General features: G+C 43.9%; 1 protein-coding gene across 1 annotated transcript in view; it reads right to left on the reverse strand.

Moving 5' to 3' along the window:
• Positions 1 to 270: 270 nt before the first annotated feature.
• GABBR2 (gamma-aminobutyric acid type B receptor subunit 2) overlaps positions 271 to 19,246 on the reverse strand; it is an 895,125-nt gene continuing 876,149 nt past the window's right edge. The window contains exons 18-19 of the mRNA XM_050938162.1: positions 18,523 to 18,640; positions 271 to 3,171 (exon numbers count right to left, since the gene is read on the reverse strand). Of these exons, the coding sequence (XP_050794119.1) occupies positions 3,006 to 3,171; positions 18,523 to 18,640 (284 nt within the window). The 3' untranslated portion in view covers positions 271 to 3,005. The remainder of the gene's footprint in view (positions 3,172 to 18,522; positions 18,641 to 19,246) is intronic.

Here is a 19,246-nt window from a genome sequence, read left to right on the forward strand (position 1 = left end):
TTTCTAGTCTCTTTGGTGGACATTCCAAAGAAAGGTTTGTGAGAGGGATATAGACAAGGTTCTAAACTTCAGGCATAGTTACAACCAGGGCTGAAGCAAGCAGGTCTATTGTATCTTGGTACACGTGCACTCAGTTAGACTATTAGTGTGCATTTTTAATCTTCTGGATTATTACAAAGATGTATTGTGTTGTGATTCCCTCCTTCTCCAGAGTTTGGTTTGCTGCTCCTTTAGGGATGGGAGGCAATGGACTCATCAAGCTACACAAAGTTAGATTTTCTATATTTTATTCATAAAAACAGATTTGCAACAATTTTTTAAAAATTGATCTCATGCAGTATAAGGGTATACAAGAAATTTTTCATTTACATTTTCTTCTGGCAGTTCCAGTCTAGTTTAAAGCATTTGTGCACTAACATCATTGGAAAATGCCATTGGGGCACAGTCTCTTCATAAATTTACAGTACTGTTTTGCTGCAGTATAAAAGAACAGAAACATTAAATAGCTATATTCACTTAGTGGGTCTGGTTATGCTGCAGGAAATTAAAAAAAATGTCATGGAAGAAACTACAGTATCATTGAGACAAAGAATGTACTGCATGGTTTAAACCTAATAAACGGCACACAGTCGGTATTCACAACGTTACAGACACACACACACTCACCTCCATCAGGCCAATACTTTTGAGTTTTTCCTGCTATGTTGGATTAATATTTCTACAGCGATGTTTGTGTATACATTATATACAATATTGTCCTTTTCTCGTTTACAAATTAACAGATTCCTTTAAAAATAAACCAGGCTCTGATTAAATTAATAAAGCAAGAGAATACTGTTAACACACATTGAGTGACAACATCAATGCTTAAACAGAGTCATGAATTCTATTTTACCTGTGTTATACTTACATGTTTTTGTTCTGAAAGCTACAGGTACCTCCATAATCTCTCCTACTGTATGTGCCAAGTGAAATATTTTGTGATGCTCCCACTGGAAGATTTATATTTATGGTTATTTTTGGCTACGTAGTGAAGATTTTTGCTTATTTGTCAAAGCTGCAATTAAGTCCCTCTGTTAATGAGCCTCCTCCACTGTGCAGATACTGAAAGCTGCTCTTTAGTCATCTCTGGTCTGGGAGCATTTGTGGAATATTCACTTCAGAATGTGTGAGGTGGGCAGGCATTGGTTAAAGACACTTAGGATGACCAGATGTCTCAATTTTATAGGCATAGCCCCAATATTTAGGGCTTTGTCTTATATAGGCGCCTATTACCCCCCACGCTCTGTCCCGATTTTTCACACTTGCTGTCTGGTCACCCTAAGGACACTGAGTGCATCCTGAGGCACCACTGCTATTTTTAGCTAGACAATATTTTTATTTGGTTTAAGAAAATCACTGGTCTTAACAACTGACGAGGCTGTGATACATCACACTGCCAATACACTGGGGAATAGGCTAGGATTAGGCCTCACTTATAGTCCATGAGAATGTCTCTAAGATTGGTTCAGCTAGACCAGGGGTTCTAAAACTCGGGGTTGGCACCCCTCAGGGGGTTGTAGGTTATTACATGGGGTGTCGTGAGCTGTCAACCTCCACCCCAAACCCCGCTTATCTCCAGCATTTATAATGGTGTTAAATATATAAAAAAGTGTGTTTCATTTATTAGGGGGGTCGCACTCAGAGGCATGCTGTATGAAAGGGGTTGCCAGTAAAAAAGTTTGAGACCCACTGAGCTAGAACATCTTACAATTATAATACCTTAGAATAACTTTGCTTAGGGGTGTGCAGCTAAGGTATGTGCTCAAATATGAAAAACGATCAGCCCCTATCAACAGAGAGATTAAAATTCATGCTTTTCCCACACCTTTATTTTTCATATTCAAACAAAATATTCTATGGGCAAACTTGGTTTATACCATCTATTACCAGTTACAACTGTCACACACGCAGGTACCAAGCAAAGGTAGTGTATATTATTGTCTATGCACTCTGCAGAATTTGCCTGCAGTCGCGAGGTGCTGTGCCCTGCTCCCCCACCCACCCCGTGTACTAAATTAATATGATTGTAATTATGTGTGGCATAATTCAAACAAACTGTAAAAATCAATTCATCCTGTGACATTAAAACTTTACTACCCATCCATCCTCAGCTTCTTGAGTTAGCAGCCCTAGGACTTTTTCTGCCAGTTTTGTATATTACGGTTGGTTGTGTTTATTTTGAAAGAGAGGAAGAAACTCTGTCAAAATGAAGTCCCTGATGGTCAGCATGGGAACCTGGCAAACACCACAGCTAATCCCTGGAGAACTGTAAACAGTTCTGACTCAGAACAGCAACTCTGTGGCTGGTAACGCCTCAGGGCTGTTGCTACAACCTCTGCTTCTGCCCTATGTATAGTTTTTAGTTACAAGGGGACCCTGCTATTAGCAACACAGAGTCTAAATCACACTTCAGGAATCATTTCTCAAAATCCCCCCTTCCCACTGAAAATCCTCTCTGAAATGAAAACAAGCAAGACTAACCAGTGCAGAATGCTTCCAACAATTTAACACAACTTTTGTAAAACGAAGTGTATCTATTTCAATAAATGTTATAGCTCTACCATTTTATTTTTCTTACACGGACAGCATATAGTTCCATGTTTTCAGCAGCCGTGTAACAGTGACAGTTGAGTGGTTTGTTTTTTTTTAATTGTCTCATTTTTTGCAAGATTCGTATTTCCCAGCCTCCTTGTTGCTAGTAGAAATTTGGGAAGAAATATTTTCAATGACTTCTTTGTGAAGAAATAAAAGCTCCATGAATAAGGCTACAGATCAAACTCTAGGTATCTCTTGCTCTCGTCTTTCCACATGAGTTACACTGGTACTCCCATGATGATGGCCTTAGCACTAGTTCCTCTGTGTGGTAAGAGCAAATAGTATGTTTATAGCAGAGTTCTACGTCTGATGTTCAGTCCAGTCATTAAGAACTTAAAAGCAGTTCAGGAAGCTCTGATCTCCCATTTCTACAGGCCAGAAACCATCACTCGAAAAGATGGTGGCACGTGTCTGTGCCGAGGACTGGCACTGGGGCTTACACATGGACTGGCACAGCTAGCGTCAACTCCTCCTATGGATGGCAAATAGGCATGGTGAAGAATGGGCAGTTGTAAAGATAATCGGCGTTGTATACTGTAGAGAGAGGGAAAAAAGAGATGTTAGCAGAAGAGGAAAATTGAATATATCAAATGCTTGATGTCTCTGCAGGTTTCTGTAAGAATGTTTTCTCTGACTTCTGCTATTACAGAGAGGGTTAATACCAAGAACATTACATTTGCTGCTGTTGAGATATACCACTGCTGTTACCAACTTCCCTTTTGGGAGTTTTTTTTTGACAGACTAGACAAGACAGGAGAGTCTAATGGCTTGTTTCAAGTATCTCACAACTGTCTAAAATTCCCAGCTATTTTGAGATTAAATGTTAGATTGCTGATGTTTGGAAAAAACCTTTAGCTTGCAATGAGGATGAACTAGCTAACAGAGCACACTCACAGGCTGATTTACCACCATTCTGAAGGTTGGATAACTAGACAGAACAGAAACTGAACGAATGAGGTCCAATCTATGTGTATTTTTAGTTCAAAAAGATTAGAATTAAAGAAGTCAGTTTTTCAAATCCATTTAAAGCAAATAAGTGCATACAGAGGTGTGGAAGGAACCCATGGGTCACTTTGCATCTTTCTGTAGAGTTTGTCTACCTTTGCAGTTTGGGTCCAATCCAGGGACATGCTGAGCACCCCTCAAAGCCCAGTGAAGTCAATGGAAGCTGTGGTGGCTCAGCCGTCATAAAAAATCAAGCCTAACTGTCTATTTGGAGCTTAACTTTAGGCACTCAATTTTCCTAGTGGGCTGGTTTTCACATCACAAGATCCCACCATCATAAATGGTAGTCTTAAGCGAGATGCTGAAGAGTGAGAGCATGGAGTCTGAACTAATCTCTCCTCCCTGAAGGAGGAAGTCCTTCCAGAACAGAGTCGAGCCATACTAGCAGACTGCTTTGTGGAAACTTCCATTATCTCTGTGCATGGGCGGCAGATATAATAGGCAAGGGGAGGTGTTGCCTCCTCAGCACAGCTGTCCCTGCTGCCCGACACATGGGCTGTGGTGCCCCCCTCCCACCTCTTCCCCTCCCTGCTGTGACCCTTCCCCAAGGCTCCCATGGCTTGCTGCTGCTGCCTGGGGTGAATCTTCCTGCTCTCCTCCAGCCCATCTCCTTCCGCCCTCGGAAGTCCCCACAGTTGCCAGCTGCATCTCTCCTCACCCCCTGCTCTTGCGGGGGGCGGTGTGTGTGTATGTGTGTGTGTAAGAATGCGAGTGGGGAGTCAGTGGCAGTCGGGGGAGTGAGGAGGCGAGGGGAGGGGATCCCTGAGTAACTTTACACAAGTGAAAAAGCCTTCCAGAGACCTAGTAGCAGATCACTGAAACTGTTAAAGAGCCATTAAAGTGGTAATGAAGCCATGTAACAGGCATTTGCCAGTGCCCAGGAGGCCTTTGGCCACATTCAGCTGGCTTTAATAGTGTAGGAAAATGTGTTACTGGGGTTAAAAACAGTTTCCAGTTGAGGACCCTTCAGTTATTCTCTGTACCCAGAAGCAGTAACTGCTAACCTGGCTCAAGGAGGAGCTGACATAGCCAGTGAGTTTATTTCTTGATCTAGTCATTTTATTCAAACCCAACTGAAGTAAACAGGTCCAGCAGGGAACTCTGTGTAAGAAAGGTGATTAAATTACTGCCTTAATCAGGGCCGGCTCCAGGCACCAGCACAGCAAGCAGGTGCTTAGGGCAGCCAATGGAGAGGGGCAGCACGTCCGGGTCTTCAGCGGCAATTCAACAGCGGGTCCCTCACTCCCTCCCGGAGTGAAGGACCTGCCACCGAATTGCCACTGAAGAATGAAACGGAGGTAGTAGAGCTTGTTTTTTTGGCTGCTTGGGGCGGCAAAAATGCTGGAGCCAGCCCTGGCCTTAATGCAGACTGTCAATGACTTTCAAAAGGAGAGATTAGGCTTCAGTTTGGCACAGGTAACCTGGCTTTTCATCTCTCTCTATACAGCATACACTGAACTCCCTGCTGCGCAGCGGAGAATCTATCTGGTAACTGAGCTATACCTGTTGCCTGTTCAGTTCCCTTGGGGAATGTTATTAGTACCCTAAGGTGAAATGGGGAGAGAGTGTCACGGGGGCAGAAGCAGGGTGAGGAGTCAAGCGGTGAGCCAGCTGCACAGGAGGGTCTCATGGTGGGCGGGGAAAGGGTCTGCAGGGAGAGGTGAGGAAGTGAGCGGAGAGGGAGGTCTCAGGGGGGTGAGGAGGTGAGTGGTGAGTCAGCGGGGGGTGGGGCAGGGCTGTGGACAGAAGAGACAGGACAGAGAGCTCGTTTCTCCCAGGTGAAGTTTCAGCCACTGCACATGTCTCTGCCTGTGCTCTTTCTGCACTGTGGATAAACTGAGGTCTTCAGTTTCCAGGGCTGTCAATTTAGCACCTTTCACAAGAACCAGAATTTACTCAGGGCTGTCTACATGGGAGATTTTCCCATTTATACTAGTATAATTATTCTGGTATTGCTAAACTGCTATAGTTATACTGGTATAAGTTCCATGTGGACATTCTTGGTACAGACTAAGAGTGCTTTTTTTTGTTTTAGCTTAAACTGATTGCAAAGCAATATAAGCTAAACTGGAAAAAAGCACAGTTATACCAGAATATGAGTGTCTACATGGGAAATTTTACCAGTACAACTATAGCACTTCTCATTCGCAGCCTATAGCCTTCCCAAATGGATAAGTCGTTTGAAAAAAAAATATGCTTGAATGTTTGCTTGTTGATGATCTTTCTTATTCGAATAGATCTGCATTTGTTGTTTGTACATTATGCTGTCAAATGGAGATAGATTACTTGTCACCCATTGCTCTGCTCATGAACCAAAAATTAGTTACTATGGAGAACTTAAAATTGTTGGCTTTGTTCAGATTCTGCATCCCTGTGCTGCAGTATATCAGACAAACATAGGGGGTGTAAGTGATTGCAAATTGCAACACCCTGGACAGATAGACTCAACTTTACATTTCAGGGCTCTGCAGATTTCCTTTCAATGTTTGAAATGTTTGGTGAAATACAAATATACACTGTTTATCATGCTACTGATGGCATTACATCTAGTGGATTAAATCAAATCCGCTGATTGTTACTCTGCTACTCCGTCACACTATTTTGGTGGTATCAATTGAATCATGCCCGTTCCCAAGGAGTGCAAAGATGGCATGTTTGCTGAGTCCATGTGCTGAATCCTTATTAGTTTGATGTTGCACTTTTTAATTGTGTTTATGGTACCGGGTCAAACGGAGAATTGCCAAAGCTTATTTTCCCACCAGTGAAACTGCTTACTTTGACTATCACAAGCTCTTCTTTAAAGAGCTATTTGAAGCTATTCCAAGAGAATTCAGTTGCATAATAGACTGAATGGGATTTTTCACCCATTTAAATGTCAGCCATGCCACAAATAAAGCATGTTTGACTACATCAATGCTGGCTGCAGTGGGTGGCAATTTTGCTTTAACTGTACTTAAAATTTACTTTAACTTGAAAACTTTGTTTCCAGCGGGGTAGCCTCTGATAAGAGGATTGGATTAAACATAACAGTTTATACAAAAACTCTGTCTTAAAAAAAATATCTAGCTCATAGTTTGCAAGGGCAAAATGTCTAAAGAGGAGGTGAAAGTTCAACTTCTAGAGTTAGTTACTCTGTATGGAATTGTATTCAACCTGCATTGCTTTTCCCTACCTACATCTTGTGACCATAGCCTTCCATGATGACTGCTCATGAGGTACCTCAAGATGGCTACATAAAAATTGAGATTCCAAAATTAGTGGACATTTTGAAAATGTAGGGCTAACCAGGTATTGGTGTAGGAGAGTTTAGTATTTTATTATCTATAGATTATATTGCAAATCCCTGTCATTGCTAAAGCTAGCCAAAATGAATGATAATGTAAGCTGTTTCAGGAGTACAATTCAAACTGAAGTCAATTGGAGTTTGGCAAACAGAGCAGCTACAAGTCAGGGCATTGGATGGGGCAGGAGCGGTGGAAGTGCCCTAAAAGTGTGTGCGGGGGGGCGGCCACAGGTGCCTGAACCGTGGTCCTGCCCCCTGTGCCACGCCATCCCCCGAGGCCCTCCCCCGCACTGCCCTTTCCCCCCCGAACTCCTGCTCCCACACCACCTCTTGCCCTCAAGACCCCCCCCAATCACTCCTCTCTGCCCCACCCCCTGTTGCTTGCCCTTATGGACATAGCTCTGGCCCCCCAGCCTCCCTGTTCTAGTGCCCCGGGTATGGGGAATAGAACATAGATGGTTTTTCACTTCTGTATGGAAATATATTCTTTAAATTTATCGGGAACAAGTGAAATTCTAGCAATAGTGTAGGTCCAATACTAGATAAGGATGGTAAAACTGTCAATCATGATGTGAAGAAGGAAGAAGCATCTATATAAAAATATTCCAGGATTGTCATTCTGTGTGTCATGCAAAAGCCTAGAATGTCTGAGTCAGTGTGAGGCAATGGAGACAGCTACAAGCATGGCTGAGAACTCTGTGCTCATACTGTCACCAGGTTGAATCATCACTGATTTTCACAGGCTGTTCCCATCCAATGTTTAAGTTCTCAGCTATTTTGACTTTAAGAATTATAATACAGAGGAGATTTCAGTAACACATGCAACTGTGACATGCCAAGAGTCCATCGAAACCATTGTGATATTGGAGGTAACTCAGCCAATCATCTCCCTTACTCTACAGCTAATTTGCATGCAGCAGTTGTCATAAACAGATAGCTAAGGGTTAATGTCTCTTTCACCTGAAGCACCTGACCAGAGGACCAATCAGGAAACCGGATTTTTTCAACTTTGGGTGGAGGGAATTGAGTGTCTAAGGTCTTTGTTTTCTGCCTGCCTGCTTTCTCTGAGCTTTGGAGAAGTAGTTCTACTTTCTAGTCTTCTGTTTCTAAGTGTAAGGACAAAGAGATCAGCTAGTAAGTTATATGGTTTCTTTTCTTTGGTATTTGCATGAATATAAGTGCTGGAGTGCTTTGATTTGTATTCTTTTTGAATAAGGCTGTTTATTCAATATTCTTTTAAGCAATTGACCCTGTGTTGTATCATCTATACAGAGAGAACATTTGTACTTATTTTTCTTTCTTTTTATATAAAGCTTTCTTTTAAGACCTGTTGGAGTTTTTCTTTACTTCAGGGAAATTGAGTCTATACTCACCAGGGAATTGGTGGGAGGAAGAAATCAAGGGGAGATTTGTGTGTTGGATCGCTAGCCTGATTTTGCATTCCCTCTGGGGGAATAGGAAAGTACTTTTTGTTTCCAGGATTGGGAACAGAGAGGGAGATTCACTCTGTTTGGATTCACAGAGCTTGTGTCTGTGTATCTCTCCAGGAGCACCTGGAGGGGGGAAGGGAAAAAGGATTATTTCCCTTTGTTGTGAGACTCAAGGGATTTGGGTCTTGGGGTCCCCAGGGAAGGTTTTTCAGAGGGACCAGAGTGCCCCAAAACACTCTAATTTTTTGGGTGGTGGCAGCAGGTACCAGGTCCAAGCTGGTAACTAAGCTTGGAGGTTTTCATGCTAACCCCCATATTTTGGACGCTAAGGTCCAAATCTGGGACTAAGGTTATTACATGGTGGCAGGGGTGGGATACAGAATCCAGAAGCCAGTAGAAATATTATATTTTTCTTTTCTCTGCTAAGGGCTTTTTAGCAGAGAGAAGCAGTTGGTTTTAAAAGGGAACCAGAGAGAATTTTTTTTTTTTCTGCTCTCTCTCGCAGTTTGTGGCTTGCATGTTAAGCGAGAAGCCGTTAAGAAACTGTTGAGGGTCTTTTGTCATGCAATAGCCCTCCCATTAGGAGGCAAGTACCGGCACTTATATGCATGCAAATAAAGTGGTTTTTCTGGTTTCCCTTCATTGAACATTAGCTAGAGAGAGAAAGGGAAAAAAGCACTGTTGCTAGGCAGACTTCAGGAGGCAACAGAGAACCTGCAGTTCAGAAGATAAACACCGGAGGGCACCCCAACGCAAGAAAACAGGAACCATGACTTCTAAGGCAAAAATTGACGCCGAAGAACAAATCAAAGAAGCTGAACACAGGCGACAGATGGAGATGAAAGAAAAGGAAGAAAGCATCAAACTGGCAGCCTTCCAAAGAGAACAGGCGGCCCAAGAGGCAGCACACAAAAGAAAACTAGAAGAAGAAGAGGTGGCCCACCGCCGAGAAATGGAAAAGCACCAAAAAGAAATGGAAAAACAACAAAAAGAAATGGAAAAACAACAAAAAGAGAATGAAGAGAAGGAAAAACAGAGAAAACATGAACTGGAATTGGCAAAAGCTGGGCTGCATGTGCCAGCCAACCCTAACAACCCGGTGCCAAATATTGCTCCACAGCACAGGAAATTTCCCACCTACAAGGCAGGTGATGACACCGAGGCCTTCTTGGAAAATTTTGAAAGAGCCTGTCTTGGGTACAGCATTCCCGAAGACCAGTACATGGTAGAATTGAGGTCACAGCTCAGTGGACCTTTAGCAGAGGTGGCAGCTGAAATGCCTAAGCACCAAATGAATGACTATAAACTTTTTCTAACCAAGGCCAGATACAGGATGGGGATAACCCCAGATCATGCCCGTCGGCGCTTCAGAACCCAAAAGTGGAAACCAGAGGTGTCATTTCCCAAACACGCCTACTACATTGCAAAAAACTATGAGGCCTGGCTAACAGGAAACAACATTCAAACCTTGGAAGAACTGAACCTCCTCATACAAATGGAGCAGTTCTTGGATGGTGTTCCTGAAGACATCACACGGTACATACAAGATGGAAACCCCAAGAATATCGCTGAGGCGGGGGAGATTGGAGCCAAATGGATGGAACTGGCAGAAAGCAAGAAAGCTACTGTCAAGGGGAACGATTACCCCAGGGGGCACACAGACCATAAACCCTACAACCGAGGACAGCCAAAGACCCCACATACCACCCAAGTAAAGCCACAGATACCCTACCCTTCAACCTCACCAGTCTCCAGTAACTCACCTCGGCCCAGTGACCCATCAGATGGAAGATGCTTTAAGTGTAATGAACTGGGACATATCAAGGCCAAGTGTCCCAAGAACACCATGCGAGTGCAATTCATTACACCACCATCACACCCAAGATCCCCAGGCCCGGATGCCTCTCAAATACCCTTGGAGCGAAGGGAAAATTTGAGAGTGGGCGGAAAGAAGGTTACTGCGTGGAGAGACACGGGGGCACAAGTGTCAGCTATCCACCAATCCTTCGTTGACCCCAAATTCATCAACCCAAAGGCCAAAGTTACAATTTACCCCTTCATGTCACAAGCTGTAGACTTGCCTACAGCTCAACTGCCTGTCCAGTACAAAGGCTGGTCAGGAATGTGGACTTTTGCAGTCTATGACAATTATCCTATCCCCATGCTACTGGGGGAAGACTTGGCCAACCAGGTGAGGCGGGCCAAGAGAGTGGGAATGGTTACACGTAGCCAAACCAGGCAAGCTTCCAGACCCATTCCTGTTCCTGAACCGTCCACAGAGGCCCCGTCTGTGTTACCAGAGACCCAGACAGAGGTAGAGGACCCGGATTCCATGCCTACCACTGAAACAGCCACAGCATCTCCAGTCCCAGGCCCGGAACTGGAACAGCAACCAGCACCAGCAAGTGCAACCCCATCTTCAAACTCAACGCCAGAGGGCGCCAGCGAGCCAGAACTGGCAGAAGCACAAGACAGCCATACCCAAAAGGCTCAGCCAGAGCCTGAAATACCCTCAGGTGCACCAGCGGAGAGCGGTACACCAGCAACGGAAACAACCCCATCACCTACATCGCTTCCAGAGGGACCAAGCCCAAGTCCACAGTCTGAGGAAGAACTGGTGACCCCAGCCTCAAGGGAACAGTTCCAGGCTGAGCAGGAAGCGGATGACAGCCTTCAGAAAGCTTGGGCAGCGGCACGGAGCACCCCACCGCCTCTCAGCTCTTCTAATCGATCCCGGTTTGTTATAGACCAAGGACTTTTGTACAAGGAAATTCTTTCTGGTGGACACCGGGAAGAATGGCAGCCGCAAAAACAGTTGGTGGTTCCAACTAAGTACCGGGGGAAGCTCTTAAGCTTAGCCCATGATCATCCCAGTGGCCATGCTGGGGTGAACAGAACCAAGGACCGGTTGGGGAAGTCCTTCCACTGGGAGGGGATGGGCAAGGACGTTGCCAAGTATGTCCGGTCTTGTGAGGTATGCCAAAGAGTGGGTAAGCCTCAAGACCAGGTCAAGGCCCCTCTCCAGCCACTCCCCATAATTGAGGTCCCATTTCAGCGAGTAGCTGTGGATATTCTGGGCCCTTTCCCAAAAAAGACGCCCAGAGGAAAGCAGTACGTACTGACTTTAGTGGACTTTGCTACCCGATGGCCAGAAGCAGTCGCTCTAGGCAACACCAGGGCTAACACTGTGTGCCTGGCCCTAACAGACATCTTTGCCAGGGTAGGTTGGCCCTCTGACATCCTTACAGATTCAGGGTCTAATTTCCTGGCAGGGACCATGGAAAAACTGTGGGAAACTCATGGGGTGAATCACTTGGTTGCCACCCCGTACCACCATCAAACCAATGGCCTGGTGGAAAGGTTCAATGGAACATTGGGGGCCATGATACGAAAATTTATCAACGAATTCTCCAATAATTGGGACCTAGTGTTGCAGCAGTTACTGTTTGCCTACAGGGCTGTACCACATCCCAGTTTAGGGTTTTCACCGTTTGAACTTGTGTATGGTCACGAGGTTAAGGGGCCATTACAGTTGGTGAAGCAGCAATGGGAGGGGTTTACGCCTTCTCCAGGAACTAACATTCTGGACTTTGTAAGCAACCTACAAAGCACCCTCCGACACTCTTTAGCCCTTGCTAGAGAGAATCTAAAGGATGCTCAGGAAGAGCAAAAGGCCTGGTATGACAGACATGCCAGAGATCGGTCCTTCAAGGTAGGAGACCAGGTTATGGTCTTGAAGGCGCAACAGGCCCATAAGATGGAAGCATCATGGGAAGGGCCCTTCACGGTCCAAGAGCGCCTGGGAGCTGTAAACTACCTCATAGCATTTCCCAATTCCTCACTAAAGCCTAAAGTGTACCATGTTAATTCTCTCAAGCCTTTCTATTCCAGAGACTTACAGGTTTGTCAGTTTACAGTCCAGGGAGATGATGCTGAGTGGCCTGACGGTGTCTACTACGACGGGAAAAAAGACGGTGGCGTGGAAGAGGTGAACCTCTCAACCACCCTGGAACGTCTGCAGCGGCAACAAATCAAGGAGCTGTGCACTAGCTTCGCCCCAATGTTCTCAGCCACCCCAGGACGGACTGAACGGGCATACCACTCCATTGATACAGGTAATGCTCACCCAATCAGAACCCCACCTTACCGAGTGTCTCCTCATGCCCAAGCTGCTATAGAACGGGAGATCCAGAACATGCTACAGATGGGTATAATCCGCCCATCTACCAGTGCATGGGCATCTCCAGTGGTTCTGGTACCCAAACCAGATGGGGAAATACGCTTTTGCGTGGACTACCGTAAGCTAAATGCGGTAACTCGTCCGGACAACTATCCAATGCCACGCACCGATGAGCTATTGGAGAAGTTGGGACGGGCCCAGTTCATCTCTACAATAGACTTAACCAAGGGGTACTGGCATGTACCGCTAGATGAACCTGCCAAGGAGAGGTCAGCATTCGTCACATATGCGGGGGTGTATGAATTCAATGTCCTTCCTTTTGGCCTTCGTAATGCACCCGCCACCTTCCAAAGGCTGGTAGATGGTCTACTAGCTGGACTGGGAGAATTTGCAGTTGCCTACCTCGATGATGTGGCCATTTTTTCTGACTCCTGGCCCGAACACCTACTACACCTGGAAAAGGTCTTTGAGCGCATCAGGCAGGCAGGACTAACTGTTAAGGCCAAAAAGTGTCAAATAGGCCAAAACAGAGTGACTTACCTGGGGCACCAGGTGGGTCGAGGAACCATAAACCCCCTACAGGCCAAGGTGGATGCTATCCAAAAGTGGCCTGTCCCACGGTCCAAGAAGCAGGTCCAATCCTTCTTAGGCTTGGCCGGATACTACAGGCGATTTGTACCCCACTACAGCCAAATCGCTGCCCCACTGACCGACCTGACCAAAAAGACCCAGCCAAATGCAGTTAAGTGGACTGATGAGTGTCAAAAGGCCTTTACCCAACTTAAGGCAACGCTCATGTCTGACCCTGTGCTCAGGGCCCCGGACTTTGACAAGCCATTCCTAGTAACCACGGATGCATCTGAGCGTGGTATAGGAGCAGTGCTCATGCAGGAAGCAACAGATCACAACTTCCATCCTGTCGTGTTTCTCAGCAAGAAACTGTCTGAGAGGGAAAGTCACTGGTCAGTCAGTGAAAAGGAATGCTATGCCATTGTGTACGCCCTGGAAAAGCTACGCCCATATGTTTGGGGACGGCGGTTCCAACTACAAACTGACCATGCTGCACTAAAGTGGCTTCATACTGCCAAGGGGAACAACAAAAAACTTCTTCGTTGGAGTTTAGCTCTCCAAGATTTTGATTTTGAAATTCAACACATCACAGGAGCTTCTAATAAAGTTGCTGATGCACTCTCCCGTGAGAGTTTCCCAGAATTCAGTAGTTAAAAAGTGTTCTTAAAATGTAGAAGTCTGTTAGTTATATACTTAGGAGTATATGTAAAGGTGTATGTGTTGTATTAATCTGTTTATTTTCAAGTTCTAGAAGGAAATCGCCGCCAGTGAGCTTCCCCACTGTCTGCAATTTGGGGGGCGTGTCATAAACAGATAGCCAAGGGTTAATGTCTCTTTCACCTGAAGCACCTGACCAGAGGACCAATCAGGAAACCGGATTTTTTCAATTTTGGGTGGAGGGAATTGAGTGTCTAAGGTCTTTGTTTTCTGCCTGCCTGCTTTCTCTGAGCTTTGGAGAAGTAGTTCTACTTTCTAGTCTTCTGTTTCTAAGTGTAAGGACAAAGAGATCAGCTAGTAAGTTATATGGTTTCTTTTCTTTGGTATTTGCATGAATATAAGTGCTGGAGTGCTTTGATTTGTATTCTTTTTGAATAAGGCTGTTTATTCAATATTCTTTTAAGCAATTGACCCTGTGTTGTATCATCTATACAGAGAGAACATTTGTACTTATTTTTCTTTCTTTTTATATAAAGCTTTCTTTTAAGACCTGTTGGAGTTTTTCTTTACTTCAGGGAAATTGAGTCTGTACTCACCAGGGAATTGGTGGGAGGAAGAAATCAAGGGGAGATTTGTGTGTTGGATCGCTAGCCTGATTTTGCATTCCCTCTGGGGGAATAGGAAAGTACTTTTTGTTTCCAGGATTGGGAACAGAGAGGGAGATTCACTCTGTTTGGATTCACAGAGCTTGTGTCTGTGTATCTCTCCAGGAGCACCTGGAGGGGGGAAGGGAAAAAGGATTATTTCCCTTTGTTGTGAGACTCAAGGGATTTGGGTCTTGGGGTCCCCAGGGAAGGTTTTTCAGAGGGACCAGAGTGCCCCAAAACACTCTAATTTTTTGGGTGGTGGCAGCAGGTACCAGGTCCAAGCTGGTAACTAAGCTTGGAGGTTTTCATGCTAACCCCCATATTTTGGACGCTAAGGTCCAAATCTGGGACTAAGGTTATTACAGCAGTCTCATGAGTTGTGTAGATGAGACTGCACAGATGGGGGATTAGTTGGCCCAACTGCCCCACCTGTGTGCCCAGTTGCCACAGTTCTTCAAAGCCATGCACAAAACAACACAACCCCCCCCACACACAATAATCCCAAACACACACAACCCTTTATGGCAGCACACATCCCTCATTTGCCATCACAACACACAACCCCCACACACAATAACCCCAAATGCACATAGCATCTCACAGGATCACACAACTCTCATCCTCAACTGCACAAATCAACACAAATCTCCCAGCACAAACCTTCCCTCACTTCAACACAACCAGCGCACACACTAATAACTCCAAACATCACACTGAAGACTAGAATATTTAAGTCAATGTGAAGTGGCGGAGAGAGCTACAAGCATGGTTTGGAGCTCTTTTTGTTTGGAATATCACCAGGTTCAAACATCACTAAGACTCACAGTTTGTTAGCAACAAATTATTAAGTTCTTAGTCATTTGTGGCTTCTCCCATCCCCTATGACTTTATGAATTAAATTGGTGTGACAGCACTGCTTTCAGCGACTACTTCAATAAATATTTCTGTTCTATATTTGAAAGGATGAGGTATTCACATCTTACAATGACGATGAAATACTTTCCCATCAGTAACTAGAGTGAGTGGGTGTTAACAACTGTTATCCAGTCCAGCAGATTTTAAAATGTTTAACTTGCACCCAAGATTATTAAAAGAACTGGCTGAGGCACTCTCTGAACCATTAATGTCGGTTCTTGAGACACTGGGGAAGTTCCAGAGGACTGGGGAAAAGAAGCAAATGCTGTGCTAATATTTAAAAAGGGAATTAAAATAGGATGGACCCAGGTAACTACAGGCTTGTTAGCCTGATATCTCCTTCAGTGCGACTTGTGGGGACAAACAACCTAAGTAGCTTTAAGATGGAACTTGATACATCTATGAACAGGATTATATGACATGGTTGCCTGTGACTGCAGGGGACTGGAGTCTGACCTATGCCCTTCCAGTCCTATGTAAATGAACAACTAGTTAGAATGATAAATGATCTAAAGCTGTGTTTACAGAGATCAGCTTCCCTCTAGAAAAACTGACTTAACTCCTAGTAACTCAAGAAAAATATAATTTTAATATTCCGATTTAAAGTGACCTAATCTAAACAGCACTCATGAGTTTTAAATGGAAGAACTTTCTGTGGTGATCAGTTTCATACATGCCTACAACTTGTATTCAGTTCATGCCTTCAGTTAGTATTCAGCTTTATGATGAAGGGTCAGATTTTTAATTATTCAAATATATTGGTAATGCTGAGAGGTAATTTAAATGAAAACTCCTCTTTTTACATTGCAAAGCTTGAGAACTTGAAGAGCTATAAGTGTTGCATGCTAACAATAAAAGGAAGTGAATTGATTTTTGGTTATTACAGAAAGAATGAGTTGACATTTTCCAAAGTAAATGGTCACACTGTCTCCTAGGTTTGCGTGAAGAGGAGATATTTAACGACTTTAATTCTAGCTCTCTGGAGTTAATTATGTTAGATACACATTCCTGAGGTCTATTTGCTGAACTTACGGAGTGCTGCTAAAGCTGTGAATTGTTAAACTGCTTCACCAACAAGTGGTTCAGATCAACCCTAACTACTTCAACCTTCACGTCACTTTTTACCAAATTATTGAGTGTTAGTAACCTTAAAGACACGTACTCCACAACTCAAGCTGGAAAAGTGAGCATGGACACATTCAAAGTGCAATTCTACTTATGGAGAGCACAAAGGTTAGGTAAGAAATGGTCTCTTCTTAAAAGGTAAATAAAAAATTGTAGATCCCTAATCCCAGAGTCTAAAGAGTGTTCTGGTTCTCCTATAGGTACACATTCAGTGGTATGAAACCTAAATAGCAAAACCTGCTTTACAAGTACAAAAAATAATAGCATCTCCCTAAAATAGGTGCAATGTAGTGATACAGAATCACTAACACAAACATTTATTTTAAAATGAAAAGAAAAGACCCTTCAGACAGCACAGTGCATGAGTTTGGAAAGGAAAACAGAGAGAAATTTTAGACCAGTTCCTTGCCTCCATTTTAGCTGCTGTAGTGCCCCAAAGCTTCTGGAAACCAGTGAATTTGCACAGGGGAATTCCCATGTGGCAAAGAGCTGAAGGCTCTGTGCCACCCTATCTGTGCATTCCCCAGCATGTGGAAAAGGGATGTGGCTGCTCAGTGTGCGTTACACATAGGGTATGGCTACACTCGAAACTTCAAAGCGCTGCCGGAGGAGCGCTGCCGTGGCAGCGCTTTGAAGTGTGAGTTTAGTTGCATGTTAAAACAAATATTATGATCAGATCAAAATCTGTTGTTTTATGTTGATACTAGATTCAATTTATTTTATATTAAACATATTTTACTCTGCCCTTACAATTTTCAATATGATCCAGTTTTCTGTATAAGGAACATGCAGCCTTAAGGGAGCCAGTGTGGTCCAGTGTGCAGGGTACAGCAATGAGACCTGGGTTCTATCCCTGACTGTGCCATAGGGCTGCTGGGTGACCTTTGGCTAGTCACTTAACCTCTCTCTGCCTCTACCAGGCAGGTGGAGTTTGTCAGCTGTAGTAGGCAGTGCACATAGGAGAAGGAAAACTCTGATTCCAAACCAAGAACATCAGGCCTGACAAGCCAGTTTGTAAAATGTGTGCCAATGCTTTATGGGTCTGCACTGTCAACCCTGGCTACTGGGCCAAGGCAAAGAACCATGCAACCTTAGGGCTTGTCTACATTACCCGCTAGATTGACGGACAGTGATTGAGTTAGCGGGGGTTGATTTCTCACATCTATTCTAGACGCGATAAATCGACCAACAAGCGCTCTCCCATCAACTCCAGTACTCCACTGGAGCGTGAAGTGGCAGCAAAGTCAATGGAGGAGCATCAGCCATTGACTTACCACAGTGAAGACACCGTGGTAAGTAGATCTAAGTATGTCGACTTCAGTTATGTTATTCAGGTGAAACCTGGAGATTTGGGCAGCTAGGAAGAAGATTTTGGGGAATTCTGGCATGACATGAGGCATGGGCAATGGTTGAGGAATGTAGCCACATTAGGTGGATATGTCTGCTTAAATGATCAGCAATGAAATAGCTACCAATACTGAAATTTAAGCAGTTATTATTAGGATTCGGTGTTAACAGCTGTTTGGGATGAATGCAGTAGTTCAATTCTTTTATAACTACTAGTTCGCTGACTGCATAATTGATAATAAAGCTGGTAAAAATATTTTCTACAAAATGTTTTTCCATTGAAAAATGCCATTTCATCGAAACTGAAATGTTTAGTGGAAAGCTAGTATTTGAGGAAAATTTAGTTGAGGGGAAAGAGCGGATTGTGAGGGTTAGTTAGTGCTTATAAAGTGCTTTGAACATATGGAGTGTTCTGAAAAATCAGGCCCTAGGTGTCCCAAGTTGGGAACAATCACTGAGGCACCCCAAGTTAGTGGAAAGTTCTTCAAATATTGACATCAAAAAATTAAAGAGTATCAAAATCCATATGCACAATTGGCCTAAATTAAGGTTGCACAGGTAAACTCAAAAACTGTCATTTCCTCATTTTTGTGTGCTCTAAATAATGTTTAACAATAAGTGGGCTATGATAAAACATGATCAAAACTTAACTCTCCAGTTAAAAAAAACATTCTCAGTTCCTCTCTGCATTTACCACTAATCTGTTTTCACCAATATGCTACTTACTGTTCTGGAGAGTTGATATCTTCTACAGGATCTTTGCTTGTTCTGGAGGGCTCTGTTGTGCTCCACTGTGCTTGTGGATTTTGATCAAGGTGATTTTTCAAAACTGCTTTCTCACCATCTGGATGGGGGAAAATGTTTAAATTGTATTTACTATGATGCAGTGAAAATGTATTTTTGAAACGATTTCCTTTTAAAACATTTGATATATTCTTAGAGGCATGACGTGACCCCTCCATGCACTCCAGTCCAACAACATCTCTAATTTCACTGCAACTCTCAGCCTTTTTCTTCTTTCCCTCACCTCCATTGGTTGATGCCTACCTCAACTTCACTCTCTCTTCTACACTTGATTCCTTCAGTCCTTTCTCCCTTCGTTATGTCTGACTCACTAATTCCAACACTGGCTTAATCCTCACATCTTCCTCTTTCATCCCCTGCTTTCAATTACTCTGAGCACCTTTGGAGAAAATTAAGGACTATACTGACTTCCCTCATTCTCTCGTCTTTCAGATCTGCCTCAGTTCTTGACCAATACCATGCTTACTTACTAATGTGCCAGTAACCCATAGAAACTCCATCTCCATTTTCCATGCCCCTCCTCCAGCACTTGCCATTCTGCAAAAAAATGTTGACCCAATCTGGCAATACCTTTCATTCAATCTTTTCCCTCCTTTCTATGTTTTTCCCAAACCATCCAATTAATCACGTTTTTTATTTCCCCCGT

Source organism: Gopherus flavomarginatus, chromosome 2 (genome assembly GCF_025201925.1).
Source record: "Gopherus flavomarginatus isolate rGopFla2 chromosome 2, rGopFla2.mat.asm, whole genome shotgun sequence".
Classification (NCBI taxonomy): Eukaryota; Metazoa; Chordata; order Testudines; family Testudinidae; genus Gopherus; species Gopherus flavomarginatus.